Source organism: Sinocyclocheilus anshuiensis, unplaced genomic scaffold (genome assembly GCF_001515605.1).
Source record: "Sinocyclocheilus anshuiensis isolate Anshui unplaced genomic scaffold, SAMN03320099.WGS_v1.1 scaffold412, whole genome shotgun sequence".
NCBI lineage: Eukaryota > Metazoa > Chordata > Actinopteri > Cypriniformes > Cyprinidae > Sinocyclocheilus > Sinocyclocheilus anshuiensis.
In genome coordinates, this window is record NW_015558661.1 from 663,976 (window position 1) to 684,631 (window position 20,656).

General features: G+C 35.7%; 2 protein-coding genes across 4 annotated transcripts; one reads left to right on the forward strand and one right to left on the reverse strand.

The window, feature by feature from the left end:
- Nucleotides 1-696: 696 nt before the first annotated feature.
- LOC107681187 (purpurin-like) lies at nucleotides 697-2,765 on the reverse strand. 2 transcript variants are annotated; one of them, XM_016477399.1, is made up of 6 exons: nucleotides 2,661-2,765; nucleotides 2,426-2,551; nucleotides 2,177-2,313; nucleotides 1,332-1,444; nucleotides 1,033-1,245; nucleotides 697-885 (listed from the first exon to the last, which is right to left on the reverse strand). In XM_016477399.1, the coding sequence occupies exons 2-6, from the start codon at nucleotides 2,540-2,542 to the stop codon at nucleotides 875-877; spliced, it is 591 nt and encodes a 196-aa protein (XP_016332885.1). In that variant the 5' UTR covers nucleotides 2,543-2,551; nucleotides 2,661-2,765; the 3' UTR covers nucleotides 697-874. The 2 variants fall into 2 exon arrangements, with proteins under 2 accessions (XP_016332885.1, XP_016332886.1); XM_016477400.1 differs by having other exon boundaries at nucleotides 2,426-2,572; nucleotides 2,661-2,760.
- A 6,209-nt stretch (nucleotides 2,766-8,974) lies between these two features.
- Nucleotides 8,975-19,207, forward strand: LOC107681163 (rod cGMP-specific 3',5'-cyclic phosphodiesterase subunit beta-like). Of its 2 annotated transcripts, XM_016477357.1 has the most exons (23): nucleotides 8,975-9,037; nucleotides 9,119-9,914; nucleotides 11,098-11,250; nucleotides 11,595-11,684; nucleotides 11,772-11,912; nucleotides 12,019-12,093; nucleotides 12,993-13,057; nucleotides 13,159-13,225; nucleotides 13,329-13,376; nucleotides 13,458-13,607; nucleotides 13,717-13,860; nucleotides 13,948-14,013; nucleotides 14,292-14,438; nucleotides 14,531-14,638; nucleotides 15,000-15,109; nucleotides 15,193-15,280; nucleotides 15,356-15,456; nucleotides 15,685-15,792; nucleotides 15,898-15,961; nucleotides 16,038-16,112; nucleotides 16,417-16,500; nucleotides 16,613-16,766; nucleotides 18,107-19,207. In XM_016477357.1, exons 2-23 carry the CDS (start codon nucleotides 9,444-9,446, stop codon nucleotides 18,166-18,168), a joined length of 2,571 nt encoding a protein of 856 aa, XP_016332843.1. In that variant the 5' UTR covers nucleotides 8,975-9,037; nucleotides 9,119-9,443; the 3' UTR covers nucleotides 18,169-19,207. The 2 variants fall into 2 exon arrangements, with proteins under 2 accessions (XP_016332843.1, XP_016332844.1); XM_016477358.1 differs by lacking the exon at nucleotides 16,417-16,500 and adding an exon at nucleotides 16,218-16,301 and having other exon boundaries at nucleotides 8,978-9,914.
- Nucleotides 19,208-20,656: the final 1,449 nt, after the last annotated feature.

Consider the following 20,656-nt stretch of genomic DNA (forward strand, 5'->3'; position numbering starts at 1 on the left):
ACGGTTGCATTAGATTTTGAATTTATGTTTACACCTAGATAGCATAAATCTGCTGATTACTTATAAACACATATCTATATATTCAGGAATCTAGTGTAACCTTAAAATGCATATACTATGTTTAAATGTTTTGTAAAAAGGTGTTGTTGTTTGTATTGTTGAAATGCTTTCTATTAATTGGCCCACAATATAAAATGATGTGTAAGTTGTTCTCCCTAAAAGTGTAACACTGTTTGTGTCTGTGGCTTTGTGTTGCTGTCAAAACATTGCTCTGTTTTTTTGAGCATCCGATCTGCCTGGCAACAGCTCAGCCAATGGTGTGAGATTGGGGCGTGGCTACCTGTTTGTTCGACCAAGGGCAGATGGGCGGAGTGTTTGAGGAAACCTGTTTGAAAATGGTCACTTTTAGCAGCGATGATGCAGCAAATTACATGTATTTGTGAAATATTTCAAAGTCTGCGAGTATTTGTTATTAATGCAAATATGCTGTGGAGTATAATATATCCCTTTCAGTTTGTACACAAATGGGGCATTCATTTGTGTATCCATTCTAATGTATTTTAAATTTCAAATAATCTTCAAAAACATCCTTGACGAGACTGACTTCTGGTCAGTGATACTGAAGATGTCAATGATATGCAAAACAATGCACAACCACCCACCCCTATAAATTCCACAAAAATGTCCAAAAGTAAGTTTTGTTTAAAAAATATTTATTGTCACATACACTTAGCACAGTCCAAGGTTCCCTTGAGATAAGAAGTTCAATGATCTGATGTCTCCCTGATGCACGCATGCATCTCTACAGCACTGAAATGGAATGACCCCGGATGCCGCTTCTTATGCCAGCATGCTCTTCGTTTCCTCTAACAGTTTAGCAAGTCCCTGTAAAATGTGAAATGGGAAAAATCAGATTAGACAGACAAATCAAATCCAAACTCCATCTTTATGTGCACGATTAGCTGAATTAATAAGACTGCTTTTGTTGTGTTGCAGCTAAATTGAAAGCCTGACTTCTGTCAGTGGACTTACCAGACTGCAGGACGGGCTGGAACTGACCAGCCATGCAGAGCTCGTCTTGTTTCTGGCGGACGATGCGCTGGATTGCAGGAGGCAGGCCACGGGGGTTGCGTGAGAAGACAATGGCATAGCCATCCTCGCATGTGCCATCATCCTTCAGACTGCGGCAAGCGTAGGTGATAGCATAGTTGTCGTAGTCGGTGTCAATGACCCAGTAGTTGTCACCTTTATGAAGAATAAACATAAGTCAAATGATTCATGTGACAGTAATGGGTACAGATGTGATAATGGGCACATAAGTGTCTTCTGACCTCCGCTGGACAGATAGCTAGCCAAGCCCTGATAGTTCATGAACATCTTGCCAGGAGTGCCTGGGTCAGGAACACTGTACTGTGCAGCCATGTCAGCACATACAACCCAGAATCTGTAAAGAGTTAGCAGGATTAGCATTAGCATGTGACATCAGCACTAACTTATTTGTCAATTAACCAAGAGCATGTATAAAGCAGGATTAGCATTAGCATGAGATGACTTTGCTGTCATATAATTAAACTTAATTGCCAAATCAACACAGAATTCGTAAGCAGCAGGATTAGCATTAGCATATGACGTCATCACTAACGTATATTTAAACTTGTCTGAATCAACCCAGATGCCTTAAGCAGTAGGCTAAGATTAGCATTAGCATGTGATTTCATTGTTCTCGGGACTATCAAAATGTCCAGTTTTTCCCATTTTTTTTAAATGTTTGGAGAACATTTTTCTTGGTTAAGTGTATGTTAAAGACAACATTAAATTCCATTTTATTATTTTGCAAACATTATCCGAATGTTATGTTTGAATGTTCTCTAAACCATCTAACACAAAGAAACATTCCATAAGTATAACTAATGTTTTTGTGCTAACGTTTTGAGAACATTACTAAAGACCAGATAACTTTGAAGGAACATTCTATTAATGTTACTGAAAGAATATTTTGGTCATAACTTCGAGAGAATCTCCAAAGTTCAGAGAACATTTTCTGTTAGCGTGAATTAGCAGAATTAGCATTAGCAGGTGAAGTTATCGCAATCTTATTTAAGCTTATTAAGCTTTCTGAATCAAATGTCATTGAATGCTTCATTGTTACAATCATACTTTCAGACTCATCACTGACCCGAAAAGAGTTACGCGGCCCTTGGAAGAGGCAGTCATGGTGCCATCATCATCAATGGTGTATTCGGCAGAGATGTTGTCCTGGAGGAAGAGTCCCTCTGGGTCTTTCTTCTGCTGAGCGTACCATTTGCCTGCATACTACCAGATACAACACACCAGGTTAGGTCAGCCTGTCTGTTTTATATTAAGATTGCAAATGTGCAAACTTTTTATCCTTTTATCCTAACTCATTAATCTGCATACTACATACTCTCTTGGGGTCAAAGTTGTCCTTGACTGTAAAGCTGTCCACAACGCAGGAAGAAGACCAGCAGCGCTCAATGTAGGACAGGAAAACCACCAGCAGGGCAAACTTGTAGTATTCCATTCTGAGCAACTGAGAAGGAAACCACAGGTGCTAATCAGATCATTTTTTCATTGCAGTTTGAACTGCAGTTTAGTTAACCTCATAGCCCTAAGGGCCTACAGAAAACACTAGATCTTACCTGTTTGTTTTGTTGTTGTTTGGAGTGAACAAAAGGAAGGATTCAGTGGTGTAGGATCTCTCTTTGTGGTTCTCCACAAGGCTGTGTTGTCTACACTGAGCAAAGGCGCTTTTATACCAACTCTACAGACAGGCTTATTGATTATTTTCACTTCTTGTGACTAAATAAGGTTCTTAAATCTATGGTTAATCTGGTTGTAGAAATCCTCACTGTAATCTGGCTTCTCGGTTGAACCCTCCCATGCTCGCCAATAAAACAATTAAAGCTTTATGCAACTATAGTGAATGTAGTGAGACTTTAACTGTAAAGCAAAAACATTGGGAATTGTTTTAGAAAAACAAAATTGAAATAAAAATAAAATATCTATCTGTGTTGAACACGTATTGCAGTGTGTTATGTTATTAGGTGATTTTTTTGGAATAGTTTACCTCCAAAGATTGGAACTCATAATAACTCTTGTATATATTCTCTCTTCAAACTAGATACAGTAGTTACTGGTCCATATCATCCCTTGACAGATTATTACATGAAGCGAGAATGTTGCTGACTAAGGATGGCTCTTCAGTTTGTTATTTTGAAAAAGACTAATCTTGATTTTTGTCTAAGTTTAAATCTAGATCCTTTATGTCCTGTATGTTGATGTTTATTATGTTAAAATATTAACTACTATAAGAGAAACTCATAGATGTAAGATAGAGGATTAAAATTTAGTTAAAATAATTTGGATAAAATTTAGTGACTTAATTGTAACACCACTCCAGTAAATTCCACAGATGTTTTTCCAAAGATGAACAAGCTTTAGCTAATGCAAGATGTACTAATTGTCCAAAAATTTGAAAACAACAAGACGAGACAAATTGTTGTGTTGGGATGATTGTGATTGTTGATTTGAGTGGGGAGGGTGCATGTTCCAGTGTTATCTTGATGACAATAGGCTCCTAGAGGCTTTGTGTTGTTTTGATCAGATGGACGTGATTACGGAAGCAGCTTTGTTCATTATGAGAATCTATTATGTAATAATGTACTTGGCTCTTTCTAGTAGATTTGTGTGTTGTGATCACATCAATTTCACATTCATCAGGTTTTAAGAGGAGCCTTGTTTATAATAGCACAGTATTTGTGCGCTATGAAAAGCAGGAATAGTACACTCTAAAAAATGCTGGGTTAAATACTACCCAGTGCTGGGTAAAATAGGGACAAACCCAGCAATTGGGATGTTTTGACCCGGCGGTTGAGTTACTACCCAGAACGGTGGGTTAAACATTTAACCCAACCGCTGGGTCAAAACAGCCCAATTGCTGGGTTTGTCCCTATTTTACCCAGCACTGAGTAGTATTTAACCCAGCATTTTTTAGAGTGTAATTATGCAATCAAAATCTAGATAATATAATATTTCTTTACCCTATGATGTCATTACATAAAAGCAATGCATAAAATTGCATGATCTATTCTAAATTTATTTATGATGCTGTTGTACAGGCTCCTAGTCTACCTCATTATTCAACTCCATTTTTCAAATAAAGATTTTATTATTAATAATAATAATTATCTTTGATATTAATCAGTAGGATTTATTTATTTTTTTCATTCATTTATTCATTCATTTAAAAAGTAATATATATACAATTCAGTCAGTATCAGATATGCCCGTTTTTTAGTATCTCTTTTAGGTTTAGGTTATTAATCTGATTTTAACAACCATTATATCACAGTTTTGTTTGGAAATTTAATTCAGGAATCACTGTTAACTGTCTAGGTCTGTTTTTAAGATACTCAGCCAGACATATGATATTGAAGATGAAATTTATTGTCCAACACGATTGATGTACATTCGTATCTATTGTGAGATGACTTGTTCTAGATTGTCCCCATAAGACTTTTCTGAGCTGTTCTTGGGACTAGTTACCATGCATATCTGCGTAACGTAAGTGGCCAACATTTGCTGAATTAGCAGTATTAGGATTGGATGTCACGTTACAGTACTGAGACCTCCTGGCTCAATGCTATTGCGACCTCAAAGAATTTTGCTCTCAGGTGGGGTGATTCAGCATCATATGTATCCATACAGTTGCCAGTATGCTTGACAAGTTCCATTACATAATGCTTAATTAGTTCCTGTCTTGAGTAACTCTAATAGTGGCAGTGTTGCCATAGTTCCAATCCCAAACCATTTATTTAGGCTGTGTCTAAAGATGAGATATGGCTAACCTGGCTGACCTCTCTTGGCACTCAAGGCAGCGTTCAGTAGTATATATTTGTGGGTGTACTCCACAGAGATTAGTACACTTCTTTTTTAATACCTTCAATTCTTTTTTTGGCCACAGCTTCTCAAGATCTCAGCTATATATACTATGTAAACAGATGACAAAGAAAAGAAGATATTTTGAGAATTGTCTCGTTGGGTTTTTTGGTCTATACATTTGGATAATTGGGCTCCAATAAATGTTGTTGGGATAACAATTACAAGTTATTCTTCAAAATATCATATTTTGTGTTCCGCAGAAAAAAGAAAATCATTCAGGTTTGAATCAACATGAGGCTAAGTAAATAATGACATCATTTTATTTTGTTAGGTTGTGTATCCCTTGTACTAATAATGTGTTAGAACACGTTTGCACTATTCAGCTTTAACAGTTGCCTCTAACTTGGTTAAACCTTTTGTCAAAAAGCATTGTCATATTAATTTAATAGCAAACACCACTTTTTTCATTAAATTCTTCACCATACATTTTTTTCTCAGTGGATATTTTCACACCTTGCTGTTTCCTTAAGCTTCAGCACTTGCAGAAATGCATCTATGGCCCTCTTGTTTTGTTTGTCGTTCACGTGGACTTCACCCCATAAACCCTGATCCTAATCCCTCACATCCCCCAAGGTTTGTTCCTGGCCAACCTATGAAACTATTCAAACAAAGGCACTCCTTAGCGTGAGTTCATACACCAGTGCTGACCATGCACATGTTCCCATTGACTGATGCAGTAGATTAAGCTTGTTTTCTGGAATCACATCCATTGTTTCATGCTCAGTTCAAAGAACGGGGTATTTAACCCTATAAAGCATATGTATTTGATGCATGAATTTGAAAGACCTCTAAATTAATAAATCTGTTCTGGCCTCTAACTGATTGGTTATACTTTTTAGCAAGTAAAAGGCCTTTTTGTAAAATGTAAAAAGTCGACCTTCAGGTCATGATACACATGCTGTGAATATTTTTTTTTTTTGTAAGATGTGTAAGATCTTACACAGAAAACAGTGTAAGATTTCTAAATGCCTGCCAGGATAGTGTTCTTGAACAATGCTACCCAACACAGTCAATTTTGCAAATTAAAATTGCAAATCTTAATATATTTTATTAAAATATATTTAATATATATATATATAAAATATATTTATTTTATTTTGCAAAATAAAATTGCAAATCTAATGGTTTTCAACCATTAGAGACACAGCAACCCTTCCCATCAGCCAATCCAAGGACTGCAGTATAAAATAGTCAAGATCAATTGAGTTCAGTCAAACTGTGCAAATTGCAAGATCATTTGCATGTGAGATCAATAAGTTCACATGAGTTCAGTGAAATGAGTCAAACTGTGGTCTGCTGCACCCTTGTGGGTTTTGTAGGCAGTGACAAACGCATTTAGACAATTACAAAAAAAAAATGTTTGAATTATCATATAAAACCTTGAGGTCTTTTATTTACAGAGTTTGAGAATCAATTTGTTTTCATTTTCATTTGGTTAATGTGTAGCATCTTACTGATCAGCACACTCTTAGATAAAAAGATACAAAAGTTGTCACTGCAGCGGAACCTTTTCAAAAGGTTCACCTTTGTATTTTACTTACCCCTAAAGGGTTCATAATAGGGCTGCACAATGATTAATCACAGTTTACATACTATATGTGTGTGTACTGTGTATATTTATTATGTATATATAAATATACACACACATGTACTGTATATAGTTGTTACAAAGGAGGCTCCCGCACTACAGCTCTCGCGCCACCAGAGGGAGCCGTCACCTGAGTATTAACCACCTCATTCGGACTCAAACTCCCATCAGCCTTCATACCTGGTACTGATCACCCTGCACCTGTCTTCAATTATCTCACACGCTCACACACCTATTTAAGGCACTCTTATCTGCTCTTCAGTGCGAAGTCTTGATTTGCCCCGGTGATCATTTCTGAGCGTTTTCTGTGATTCTACCTGCTTGTGTATTGACCTGGACTGTTTATCTCGATTCTGATTCTTGCTGCCAGCCCCGACCCCTTTAGCCTGTTTATGTACTGTGATTGCTCGCCGCCGGCCCCGATTCTCTGCCTGTTCGCTGGATTACGTGTACTGTTGGTTACTACTGTCTACTTCCCTGCCTTGTACTGGTTGTGTCTAATAAACTGCAGATGGATCCTCAAGCTACTGTCTCGTCACAATAGTAAAAAAAAAATTGTATGTATATATTTATACTTGTATATAATCTATATTATATATAAATATAAATATTTTATATATAAATCTAACATATTTTTCTTTAATGTATACATGTATGTGTGTGTATTTTAATATATACATAATAAAGTACACACACATATAGTATGTAAACAAACTTTTGTTTTGAATGCAGTTAATCGCGATGAATCGTTTTGCAGCCCTAGTGCATATTGGTACCTTAAAGGTACATCTTAGTACCTAAAGTGTACATATTTGTACCTTAATGGTACATATTTGTGTATTTTGAAAAGGTACCTGTCCCAGTGACAACTTTTTTGCCTAAGAGTGCAGAACAATGACTGATTCCTATCACTAGGTGGCACAGTAACAAAAGAACTATAGCAAAAAAAAAAACACTAGGGCTGAATTCAGATTCTGATTACCGCTTTTTCGTGGGTCAAGAAGTCACCCACAAAATAAAAATTTTCTTCACATCAAAGAGTAAAAATGTCTTACATATTATCATTTAAATGTTTAAACAAACATGAACACATTATTGAAATTTGTGCTTAGGAATCAGTTATTCTTATCAATACAATGGTTGGTGATATCCTATTGGTTATGGATGTGCTAATATAGAGGTTGAGGTTCACACCCTGGTAGAGTTGATTCCCATTCCATCTTAACCCCCAGGCAACTCCACAGACACTGCATTTGTCTAACAGGTTGATTTAGTTACAGTCTTTGTGTATTGGCAACTAACTGACAACTGCATACATTTGACAATTAATAATGTACAGCTTCTAAACAGCAGGGTTTTACCAAAAAATAGAGATAGACCAGCACTCACAGATGCACACAGGACCTTCCCTCAGCAGCAAAAGCTCTGATTGTTTTGTGCAGGTATGTAGCTATTAATATGCTGATTATCCTCATGACCTTTTGCTTAAGATGGATACGATGGATATGAACTTTACCTAAACAAAAGGATTATAGGCATTTTATGATAAGACTCTTTATGGTTATTCCATGTAGGCACGTATTCCTTAGTAGTTTTTATTAGGAGTATTTAGAATGCACCAAATGTACCTGAATTGCAGAACCAAGACCAACAGGTTTAGGAAAGGTTTCCAAACAAGCAGCGTACATTTTTTATTTTATTTTATTTTATTTTTGCATTTTTTGTTTTGTCTCGTTCATAATTCTTCTGAATTATGCCACTATGTGTACACTATGAGTACAATGTACTCTGTTTATAAATACCACACACTAATTATATAATACTGTTGGTGAACAGTGTTCATAATATTGGCACTCAATGGCACATGAATCACAGTCTACCAGTTATATTTTTCTAATTATATGTATCTGCAGTGGTCCCACTTTTAAGCTAATGGCTTTTAAGCTTATCCATGTTACTTCTATACAAAATGGCAATATTATACTTTTAAGAATTAGAATGAAATACAGAGTTATTTACTCTTTTTGAGAATAGTTACGGGTGCTAATTTTATTTTATTCTATTATTTTATTTTTGCATTTTTATTTTATTTCATTTCTGCATTTTCTATGTTATTTTATTTTATTATTTTAGTTTATTTTTGCTTTTTTATTTTATTTAATTCATTAATTTATTTATTTATTTAATTTAAAGCAGTTCAGGCTCACTATTAATATGTCTGGTCATCCTTTGGTCTTATTTAATGACTGATATTCACATATACTGTACATTTGTTCTTTTCCATTTTTTAGGAAAGCCCTTTCACTGCTCTCATGGTTGCAGTCACATTGAGTAAGAAGACAACTGGGGTGCTGAGATAATCAGCTAGTGGCCTGGTTAAATAGGGCTTAGTATTGAGGAGTGTGTTTTTAATAAGAACTTAAAGAGCTTGTAGCGCAAAGGCCAGGCTTCTGGGAGAGGAGACGTAGAGGAACAAATCATATGATTGTGCATTAGCACTCACATACTTTATGACCGTATAGCTTTTCCTATAAAACTGTCATTAAGAGCATCTCTTCTCTTTCCCAGGACGCAGAGAGCGTTCAGAGGAGGATGTCGTTCGGTTTCAGCTCTGGGCTCAGGCTTTGATACAGGTCACCTGATCAGTTTTACTAGAGCAGATCCTGATTCACCTTCAACACTATTAGGAAAACACCTTGCTGATGACAGTTAGATTGGACACGGGTTGCCCCTGCTGTGGCAGGCGTCTCATCTCACGATTCTTCGTTTTCTCAACTGTTTGAGGATTTGATTATATGCTGTAAATATTCAGTTTTTGTCCTGAAACCTCATTTGAACTCTCATTCCTTGGCCATCACCTGCCAGTACTGGGATTGAGGCAGAAGATCCCAAGATGAGTGTCAAAAAGGAAGACGTGGAGAAGTTCCTGGATGGAAATCCAGATTTTGCCAGGAGCTATTTTGACAAAAAGCTCAAACCTGGTGCTGTGGCCTCGATCATGCGAATACCAGAGTCGAAAGTGGATATGGACAGTTTTAAGGACATATGCTCAGTAGAGGAGGGAGCGCTATTCTACGATCTCATTACAGACATGCAGGAGAACGTCAATATGGAGAAGGTGATTTTTAAGATTCTGAAGCGGATCAGCGCTCTGATCCATGCCGACCGATGTAGCCTGTTCATGTATCGACAGAGAAACGGCATCGCTGAGCTGGCTACACATCTCTTCAACGTTAATGAAAATTCTGAGCTCGATGACTGCGTGGTGCCTCCAGACTCTGAGATCGTCTTCCCTCTGGACATCGGTATAGTAGGATATGTGGCTCAAACCAAGAAACCCATCAATGTGAAGGATGTTACACAGGTACAAAGGAAAACATTGCTGTACACAGATCAGACAAACTGTAAAATTTGATTGAGAGAGACTAGTCACACTATTAGACATTATTAAACTGCAGGTATGGTCATATTTTGAGGCTTGGCAAATCCTCTTGACATAATCCATTTATTTCAATATGCCATGACCCATGTGCAGCATGAAGGATTATTTCACCTGTGGCATTTACACAGTGACCAAATCTTCTCTCAGTAGTTGAATTACAGATTGTTTGTTTAATCGCTTGTAAAATAGTTATCTTGTTAAACGGGGGCAATAAAACGCTTCTTGGTAACACTTTACAATAAGCTTCCATTAACATTTGTTGCATTATTTTACATGAACTAACAATAAAAAATGGTAGCACTTTATTTTATGGTGCCCTTGTTACAAATGTTGCATGTATGTACTATAGTAAAAACAATAAATGATGCATAATTACATGCAACTAACCCTAAACCAAACCCTCATCCTTGCCCTAACCATATAGTAAATACATGTAGTTATTTAATATTACTCAGTACTTAAATGTATAATTACACTGTTACAAGGACACCATAAAATAAAGTGTAACCAAAAGTAAAGCATTTATTACACTTAATGTTAATTTTATCATTTACTAATGCATTATTAAAATCAAAAGTTGTATCTGTTGATATTATTTAATGGACTTGCGCTAACACAAACTTACAGTTAATAGTTTTATTAACTAACAGATTAATAAATAAAGTAACAAATGTATTTCTCATTGTGACTAAATGTTAGTTAATGCATTAACTAATGATAGCTAATAGGACCTTTTTTGTTAAGTGTTACTAAAATGTTTTTTTTTAATCTTTCTAATATCCATATGTCATTTTTCCATTAGCAGTAATTAATTGTTAGAAAAATGCCACAGTTAAAAGTGAATTATAAATATTTCTTTAAAATGTGTCTTTTAAAATTTATTTTCTTATGTACTGCATGTATTTCAACTGTGATGAGATATTGTGCTTAACATCAAAAGAATACAAATTTGTATCTAAATTAAGAAATAAACTAATAAATAAATGTTTTTTTTTTTCAGCCTGACTCTACAACAAATATCAATTGTTAGTAAGTGATAAAAAGACTAGTGCGTAGGGACAAGTGTATTCTGTATGTGACAAAACTGACTTTGCTTTCACTGTAGGACAGTCACTTCAGCTCATTCGTTGATGAACTAACTGAATACACCACACGCAACATCTTGGCCACACCCATCATGAATGGAAAAGACGTCGTAGGCATCATCATGGCAGTCAACAAGACTACTGGACCCCATTTCACAGATGAAGATGAGGATGTAAGTGTCTTTTTGCTGTTTCTGTCCACCACTATTATTAATACAGTCTACAGTGGCCTCAAAACCAGTAAAAATAGCACAAGCACAACTTTAAAGAATTTCTTTTGCTTCACAGTTTAAATTTTAAATAAGAAAACAATAAGTAAACTGTAAAAGTCTTTCAAAACTTATGTGAACACATTTTAACTGGCAATTATTTCTAAGTGTGTTGGTTTTCAACAGTAGTATTCACAATAAGAGTTAGATATTTTTTATAAAATGTTGAAATGGTACAGTAAAGACATACTTGGCATTTAAAGAGACAGTAAAGGTATGGCATCATGTTATTTTCTCTTCTTTTAAAGCTTTTTTTAAAGTATCTGAAAGTTGGCTCTCTGAACCTGAAGATTTTTCATCTGAGCTACCTTCATAACTGTGAGACACGAAAAGGACAGGTACATCTGCATAATAGGTGACAAAATTGTAAAACTGAATTGAAAAAGGTAGATTTTAAATGCATTTTTCATGTATCTCATGCATAGCTGCTGTTTTGGTCAGCTAACAAGGTGTTTGAAGAGCTCACAGACATTGAGCGACAGTTTCACAAAGCTTTGTACACAGTACGAGCCTATCTCAACTGTGACAGGTACTCTGTGGGCCTACTGGACATGACCAAGGAAAAGGTACGTCAATCACTATAATTGCTGGAAGGAACAGAGACTTCATACTTAATTTAGAGGCTGTCACGTCCCTCTCAAAGACTGACCCGGAGGTTTTATTCTCTTGCAGGAGTTCTTTGATATTTGGCCTGTGTTGATGGGAGAGCAGCCACCTTATTCTGGCCCTGTAACTCCTGATGGAAGGGTAAGCTGCATTTTTTTACAATTCAAATTCCCCCAAAATCAAAATTGTTTTAACATTTACTAACTCTTATGTCATTGCAAATCCATTTGACTTTCTTGTGTCCCAGTTTGGAGCTTATATTCCAAACAGTGACATCTGTGGTCACCATTCACTTTTATTAAATATAAGAGAGCAGCTTGGGGTATTTTTGCTAGACCATTTATTTTTTCTGAATGAAAATTATATAGATTTGGGATGATAAATGTTGGCAGAATATTATTTTTTTTTGGGAGAACTACACCTTTAAAGGGGTCATATGATGTTGCTAAAAAGAACATTATTTTGTGTATTTGGTGTAATGAAATGTGTTTATGCGGTTTAAAGTAAAAAAAACACATTATTTTCCACATACTGTACATTATTGTTTCTCCTCTATGCCCCGCCTTTTTGAAACGCGTCGATTTTTACAAAGCTCATCGGTCTGAAAAGCAAGGTGTGCTCTGATTGGCCAGCTATCCAGTGCGTTGTGATTGGCCGAATACCTCAAGCATGTGACGGAAATGTTACGCCCCTCACCATACTGTTGATGCCGTGTCCCGGCCGGAGTGACGAAACAAAAAACATGAAAACCCATTACAAACGAGGCATTTGTTGCATCCAGTGGGGACATAATTGCTGATTATAATGACTTATACTGTCTTTTTACGCGTTGCATTGCATCGTGCCGCGTAAACATAAAACCCTGTCTGCATTTGTGATCATAAAGAATATCTCTTTGGATTTGAGACTTTAGTCTTTGCAACTTTACAGATCTTCTTTATGCACCAAGAGCTTGTAACACTCCAAAGAGAAAGGAAAACTTGAAATCGCATCATATTTAACACCTTTATCTAAATCTGATTTTTGTATCTTTTACTTAGGAAATTATTTTCTACAAAGTTATTGATTACATTTTGCATGGAAAAGAGGACATCAAGGTCATACCGTAAGTTTTCCTCTTTTTCTTCTAGTAACCAACGTATTATAGCCAATGTGTGCATTAGAAGAGATAGCATTATAAAAAAAACACAATTTTCTTTTTCACAGATCTCCACCTGCAGATCATTGGGCTTTGGTTAGTGAATTACCTACATATGTAGCAGAGAGTGGATTTGTAAGTGACTCCTTTTTTACTTTGGGAATGAAGTATGGTTGATTTTTGAAATGTTAAGTATGTATTTACATATTAATTTATTGATTTCTGTTGTGTATTCAAGATTTGCAACATCATGAATGCAGCAGCAGATGAAATGTTCAAATTTCAGGTATTTTTGTTTACTGTCTAAAACATGTTTAATGCTTGAAGTTCCCTTGACTTGTAGTAAGAACACTTTGGGTTTCTGTAGACGGAAGCTCTGGATGACAGTGGATGGACCATCAAGAACGTGCTGTCCCTGCCAGTTGTCAACAAAAAAGAAGAAATTGTTGGTGTTGCAACTTTCTACAACAGGAAGGATGGCAAACCATTTGATGACCATGATGAACAACTCATGGAGGTACAACTGATAGACTGATTGGTAGCACTAAAGAGAACGGTCATTTACTGATAAATACAAAAACCACTCACTTGTTGACTTACGGAATAATGCGTTGCTGTCTTGACAGGCTTTGACACAGTTTCTGGGCTGGTCAGTCCTCAATACAGACACCTATGACAAAATGAACAAGCTGGAGAACAGGAAGGACATTGCCCAGGACATGGTGCTGTACCATGTCAAATGTCGAGATGATGAGATTCAAAACATCCTTGTAAGACTATAGTTTTAAGTTGCAAATTTTATTTTGTTATTATTTTATAACTACTTATTTTTGTTTTCTTTGGTATTTGTATTCTAGAAAACAAGAGAATATTTTGACAGAGAACCAAGAGACTGTGAGGAGGAAGAGCTTTTGGAGATTCTGGTACACTGAACTGCTTTAATTAATTAAAGATTTTTGAAATCACAGTTTGATGTTAAACTTCTCAGAGAGATAAGATAAAGAAAGTCGCCTTTAATAGGAATCCATTAGTAGAAACATTACAGATGCTTTCAAATATGTCTATGTAAATTAATGTTTAAGTTATGCTGTTTCAGCTATTACTGCATTTTTCAAATTATTTATATTTTTTCTTTTGCATTGGTTTATGTTCTCAAAAAGTTGTGCACGGTCTGACTTTGGTTTTATTATTTTTCATGCAGAAAAAAGAGCTGCCTGGCCTGAATAAGTTTGAGATCTACGCATTCCATTTTTCAGACTTTGACTGCACTGAATTGGATCTTGTAACGTGTGGGATCCAGATGTACTATGAAGTTGGAGTGGTTAAAAAGTTCCAGGTCCCTCAGGAGGTAAATGTGCTTGTTTATAATGATGGAGGCACCTGATTTTTGTCATGAAGTATCATGAAATTCCATAAAATTGGCTGCTATCTTCTAATTAGGTTTTGGTGAGATTCATGTACTCAGTCAGCAAAGGCTACAGAAGAATCACCTACCACAACTGGCGCCATGGCTTCAATGTTGGGCAAACCATGTTCACTTTACTCACGGTATGACCTGCTCAGCTCTCCCTTCATTTTTTTTTTCATTTAGATGCCACTTTTATTATTTTATTTTATTATTTTATTATTCTATATTTTATTCCCTGGGAGTTCAAAGCATGATGTTGGTGTTAGCATCATGCTGTACTGCTCAAGCTATAGAATTACTTGTTTAGGGTCCAAACTAAATGTTTGTTCTTGATTTAAGTATAAAAAAGAATTTCAAACCACAAAGATGCAGAAATCTGTTTGTTTGACACTGGATCAAACAAACAGATTTCTGCATCTTTGTTGTTCGTGACATTTTTTATACACATACTAAAAATGATAAAATCATAATGAGATTTTTTTTTTTTTTTTATGGAGTCAGACAGGCAAACTAAAGCGGTATTACACCGATTTGGAGGTTATGGCCATGATCACTGCTGGCTTCCTGCATGATATCGACCACAGAGGCACAAATAATCTCTACCAAGTGAAGTCAGTAAATACTACTACTATTTCTACTAGTACTTGTACTATTATTGATTCTATTAATAATAATCATCACACTTTGTGATTAGGTCCCAAAATCCTCTAGCCAAGCTGCATGGATCCTCCATTCTAGAGAGGCATCACTTGGATTTTGGCAAATTCTTGTTAGCCGACGAGGTATGAGCAAACCATCCAGAATGTAAGCCTTCACGCTAATTTGATTTGATCCTAACATATGTTTTTTTTTCTTAGTCATTAAACATCTTCCAAAACCTCAACAGAAGACAAATGGAGCATGTCTTACACCTCATTGATATAGCCATTATTGCAACTGATCTTGCCTTGTACTTCAAGTAAGTTTCTATGATATATCATAATGAAAATACATTCTTTACTTGTCACTATGTTGTTTCAAACTCATATGCAGTTATTTTTTTCCTGAAGAATCATTTAGCTGTTTTTTGTAAAGTGACGGTTTTATAGTAACCATGACTGTTCATTTAAAGAAGTGAAACTAAATGTAAAGCTAAAATGAGACAAAAGATGTAAAATATAAACAACAACTTAATTCTACCTAAAAGAAAGAGAACGATGTTCCAGAAAATTGTCGATCTCTCTGAGACATATGAAGAACAGAAGAAATGGGTGGACTTCATGTCTCTTGAAACAACAAGGAAAGAAATTGTAATGTAAGTGTGTCCATTTATAACTACGATGGAATTTTAGCGTAACACATCTCTTAAAAAAAATAATTTTGTGCTTTGCATGTTTTTATATTTTTAATAATTGACCAGGGCCATGATGATGACAGCGTGTGACCTCTCAGCTATCGCAAAACCATGGGAGGTGCAGAGCAAGGTAAGAGATGTCAAGTGAAGAATGACTACAGTTTTGTTTCTCAGCAATGAACAGAGTGTTATTTCTCCCATCCTAGGTCGCCCTCTCTGTGGCCGCTGAATTCTGGGAGCAGGGTGATCTTGAGAGGACTGTTCTCGAGCAACAACCTATCGTAAGTACCTGAATCTAATATTGTTGGTTGGGCTGCTAGGAAAGTGCCCATCTTGGAAAAAAGAATAATCTAAAAAGCTCCTGTGGTACCTGTCTTTTAATCTAGCCCATGATGGATAGGAACAAAGCCGCAGAGCTGCCAAAGCTTCAGTGTGGTTTTATCGACTTTGTCTGTACTTTTGTCTACAAGGTACCTTTATGAATGAAGGGAACTGAACTTTTTTGTTTGTTTGTGCTAGGAAAGTGCCCATCTTGGAAAAAATAATAATCTAAAAAGCTCCTGTGGTACCTGTCTTTTAATCTAGCCCATGATGGACAGGAACAAAGCCGCAGAGCTGCCAAAGCTTCAGTGTGGTTTTATCGACTTTGTCTGTACTTTTGTCTACAAGGTAACTTTATGAATCATAATTTTTTGTTTCAAGAAATCACTGTTAAAAACAAAATGAGAATGTGTTGGCCATTAGGATTAATTAGCAACCATTCCCTCTTTGTTTTCCACAGGAATTCTCTCGTTTTCACCCCGAGATCCAGCCAATGTTTGACGGCATTCTGAACAACCGAATGCATTGGAAAGAGAGGCAGGAAGAATATGAGGCAAAACTAAAGGCAATGGAGGAGGCAGCTAAGGCCAGACAGGAAGCAGCTGGCAAAAATGGTTTGAATTTTAGTCTATATCCTCTGTTCACTGTATTTGTACTAAAATTGAAAGAACCTACAATCAGACCCTCCTATAGCTAATTTTCAGGTTGACATTTAACATACCGATATAAACTACTATTCAAACGTTTGGGGTTGTTAAGGTTTTTTATGTTTTTAAAAGCTTCTAATGCACACCAAGGCTGCATTTAATGTATTTAATCAAAAATTATTTGAATTAAAAAAGTAATTTATTTCTGTGATGGCAAAGCAGAATTTTCCGCAGCCATAACTTCAGTGTCACATGATCCTTCAGAATTCATTCTAATATGCTGATTTGCTGTTTTTTTTTTTTTTTTTTTTTTATAAATTTTAAAAACCTTTTTTTTTTTTTTTTTTTTTTTGTCAGCACTTCCATACTGTAGACATCATGTACAATTTCTTGCCATTCACATACAGATGGGGGATCTTCCTTAAGCCATTTCCTTGTAATGGCCTTCTTACTGGTTGCTAATAATATATTAAAGAGGTATATATCCTTCTTTGCTATTTTTGAAGAGGACAGTCCCAGGTACATTGTTCTAAAGTCACATTCAAGATTCAATCCCATTATTGCATTTATCTCTCTATTCAAATCCTGCCAGTAAGTATGAATGATATTACAGTCCCAGAAGATGTGAAAATGGTCAGCCGATACATTTCCGCATTTTCTCCAGCATTCACCAGCTTTTGGATTCCCAGATTGCAAATATTTTATTTTAGCGGTTATGAAAAACCTTATTATATTTTTCCAAGTGAACTCCCTCCATGAATCTGTATTAGTTGTGGTCATCTGAGTTCTCAACATAGTTAACCATTCTTCTTCTGTTATACTTATATTGGCTTCCTTTTCCCATTTTTGTTTCACATACATTGTTGAGTGTTTTTTTGTTGACATTAAACAGGAATAGACTCTTGATACAAATTTTTTATTCATCTTTTTTTTATAAGTATCTAATGTTGAAAACAGCTTTGCTTAAAATATTTGTCAAGATTCTTTGGTAAATAGAAAGTTCAAACGAACAGCATTTATTTTAAGTCAAATTTTATTGTAACATTATAAATTACTTTACTGTCACTTCGATCGATTTAATTGATCCTTCCAGCAGAATAAAAGCCAAAAAACCTATTGACCCCAGACATTTGAAAGGTAGTTCATTAATCTACAAGGAACTTGATGGGCCATCAAAAAGCCCAGACCTGAACTAGAATAGCCAATTATAAGAGAGTGTCCACATCCTGTCAGCTATATATTGTATGATATAATGCATTTCTTAAATTCGGATTCTTTGTGTTTGTTTCTGTGCGGTTTCTCTACAGCTGCAAATTCCAACAGCACCAGTGGATCAGGATCAGGATCCAAGACCTGCTCCATCTGCTAGAGGAAAGACAACAGTACAGAGGCAGAGGGCAAGGCAGCTCGAGATGCAACCTAGCCTCTAAACAGTACGTCACATGGGGTAGATCAACCTCACACTTAGGATCCCCAAGGATCTGATCAAGAGTGAGTGGGAAAACGCTATCAATGCATTATATGCTATCACCAAGCCACAAGACCATCTGCTAACCAAAACACACGTTGAATCTTGCCTACAGTTAGTATTACTGTTCCATTGTGTTTCCTTTGGGTCACAGTGTTTAAGCAGTTTCATTGGATGGTAATCGGTTTCAATTAATCACAATGCAGACTTAAATGTACTACAGGAAAATTTAGTTTTTTTTATCACTTTTTTTCCATTCAATCATCCAGATCCAAGATATTAGCATCATCTATACTTGTACTGGATAGGTTTTAATTTATTTACTCAGGTGATCAGTTTCTATTTAATATCAAGCAGGTCCATGACAAGTTCAATCAAGGAATCAATAAAATATGTACAGAAATTTGTTGTAATTGCAAGATACATTTTTCTCTTTTTGTAACTAATAATGTTCAATTTGTCGTCACCTTTCACTGAATACCAAAAAACAAAGGCCATTATAAGAGTGATGTATTTTTTTATGCCATTTATTCCCTCAAAAAATAATCACATTGTACAGCTGGAAGCTACTATTCAGGGGTGCGTTTCCCAAAAGCAACTATGGTCGCATGTTCCGTCGTTACCAATCGAGTTGGAATTAACGGAATTAACGACCATAGTTAGCCAACGATGCTTTTGGGAAACGCACCCCAGGTCACTAAATGTGAGAAGGTAGGTGACAGACTTTAGTGCACAACAAAATATAGCTTCTGGTAAGCTAGATGGCAGAGTATCGTGGTTAGAAGGTAGAAAGTTTGAGTGTAAAGTTATAGTTGTTTTTTATAGTTTGACACTTTTTCCTTCACTTAAGCTGACAGGTAATGCGCAATTGTCCTTCAGACTTATTTACATCAAGTGCTGTCATGGCTGTGTTTTACTGAGCAATGTCCCATTACTCAGTGTCTCCGCTGCTGGGACATGCGTTCAAAGAGAAAACTAATTCCAGTGGCCTTGATACCATTCATCAGTTCTCAGCTGACCTGTCATCACACTCAACTTTGAGAAGTCTGTGATTAAATTCATGAAGGTATTCTGATTCAGGCAATTTTGTTCTTATGCCTGACTTTCTTCTTAAGTCTCTCCTTCACTGGTTGTCTATGAAACATCGTAAAAACATCAGTTGTGAATCTAATTGTGTACATATACGAAATTATTTTATAATTTATTTTATTTAAAGTAGTGTTAAAGTAAATACTACGAAGGTGTGTTTTAGTGCACTTAATGAATTTTACAAGCTTATTATACAAAGCTGCTGCTTCTGTTTCACATATCATAAAGGTTTAAGTAGTGAAGGATCAGGCAGTAGCAAAGAAAATTGATGTTTAAATCAATGTGTCAGATCTGACAGTGAGGGCCCAGTAATAAGACTTTTTGAATTTGACACAAATGTGATTTACTTGCAGAGAAAAATTCATCATTTTTGACATGAACTTGCTTATTTTGATTCATCATTAAAGATGCTCTCAAACCATCAAAAATACAGCATCAAATATGGGTGATTCCAATTAAATCGGTAAACATGTTAAGCTTCACTTCTGTATGCTCGATACCATGACAATTAAAGCATATATTTTTATGTACTTTGTGTGTTTCTTAGTATTTAGATTGACTATTTCAAATAAGTGATGTTCTTTTATATATTCCATTTATCAAAGAATCCTGCAAGAGAAAAAAATCATGCCTTTCAAACAAAAATTTAAGAACTGTTCTCAAACTGATAATAAAAATAGTTTCTTGAGCACCAAATCAGCATATTAGAATGATTTCTGAAGGATCATGCGACACTGAAGACTGGAGTAATGGCTGCTGAAAATTCAGCTTTGTCATCACTGGAATAAATTAGTTTAAAATATATTCAAATGAATAAGCAGGTATTTGACACTATTACAGTTTTTACTGTATTTTGGATCAAATAAATGCAGCCTTGGTGAGCAGAAGAGACTTCTTTCAAAAAGTGTATTAAAGCAATAACAATGTTAATTTGGGACTCTTCAAAACTACAAAGGATTTGATTCTCTTCACACATCTGCTCAATGAGTCACTCGATAAGAAAGCCTCTTATCCCATGAGAACTATCAGCAGTTTCCACCCTTCCCTTCCTAGATAACTAGGTCTGCAAAGATTATCTGAACATCCCTACACATTCCATTTCCCAATAAATCCTCTGACAATATTCTTATAAGACTTCCAGTATTTTTGTCTCTGTAAAAGTCAGGACAGTTTGGGGTTTTTAGATAAACTCTGAAAAAGTGTTGTGTATAAATGAAGGAAACCAGAGATTAAAAACAAAAATGTATCTCGCTTATTAAAATAGTTAATGAAGTGTAGCACTGCAGCTAAGTAGCTGCAA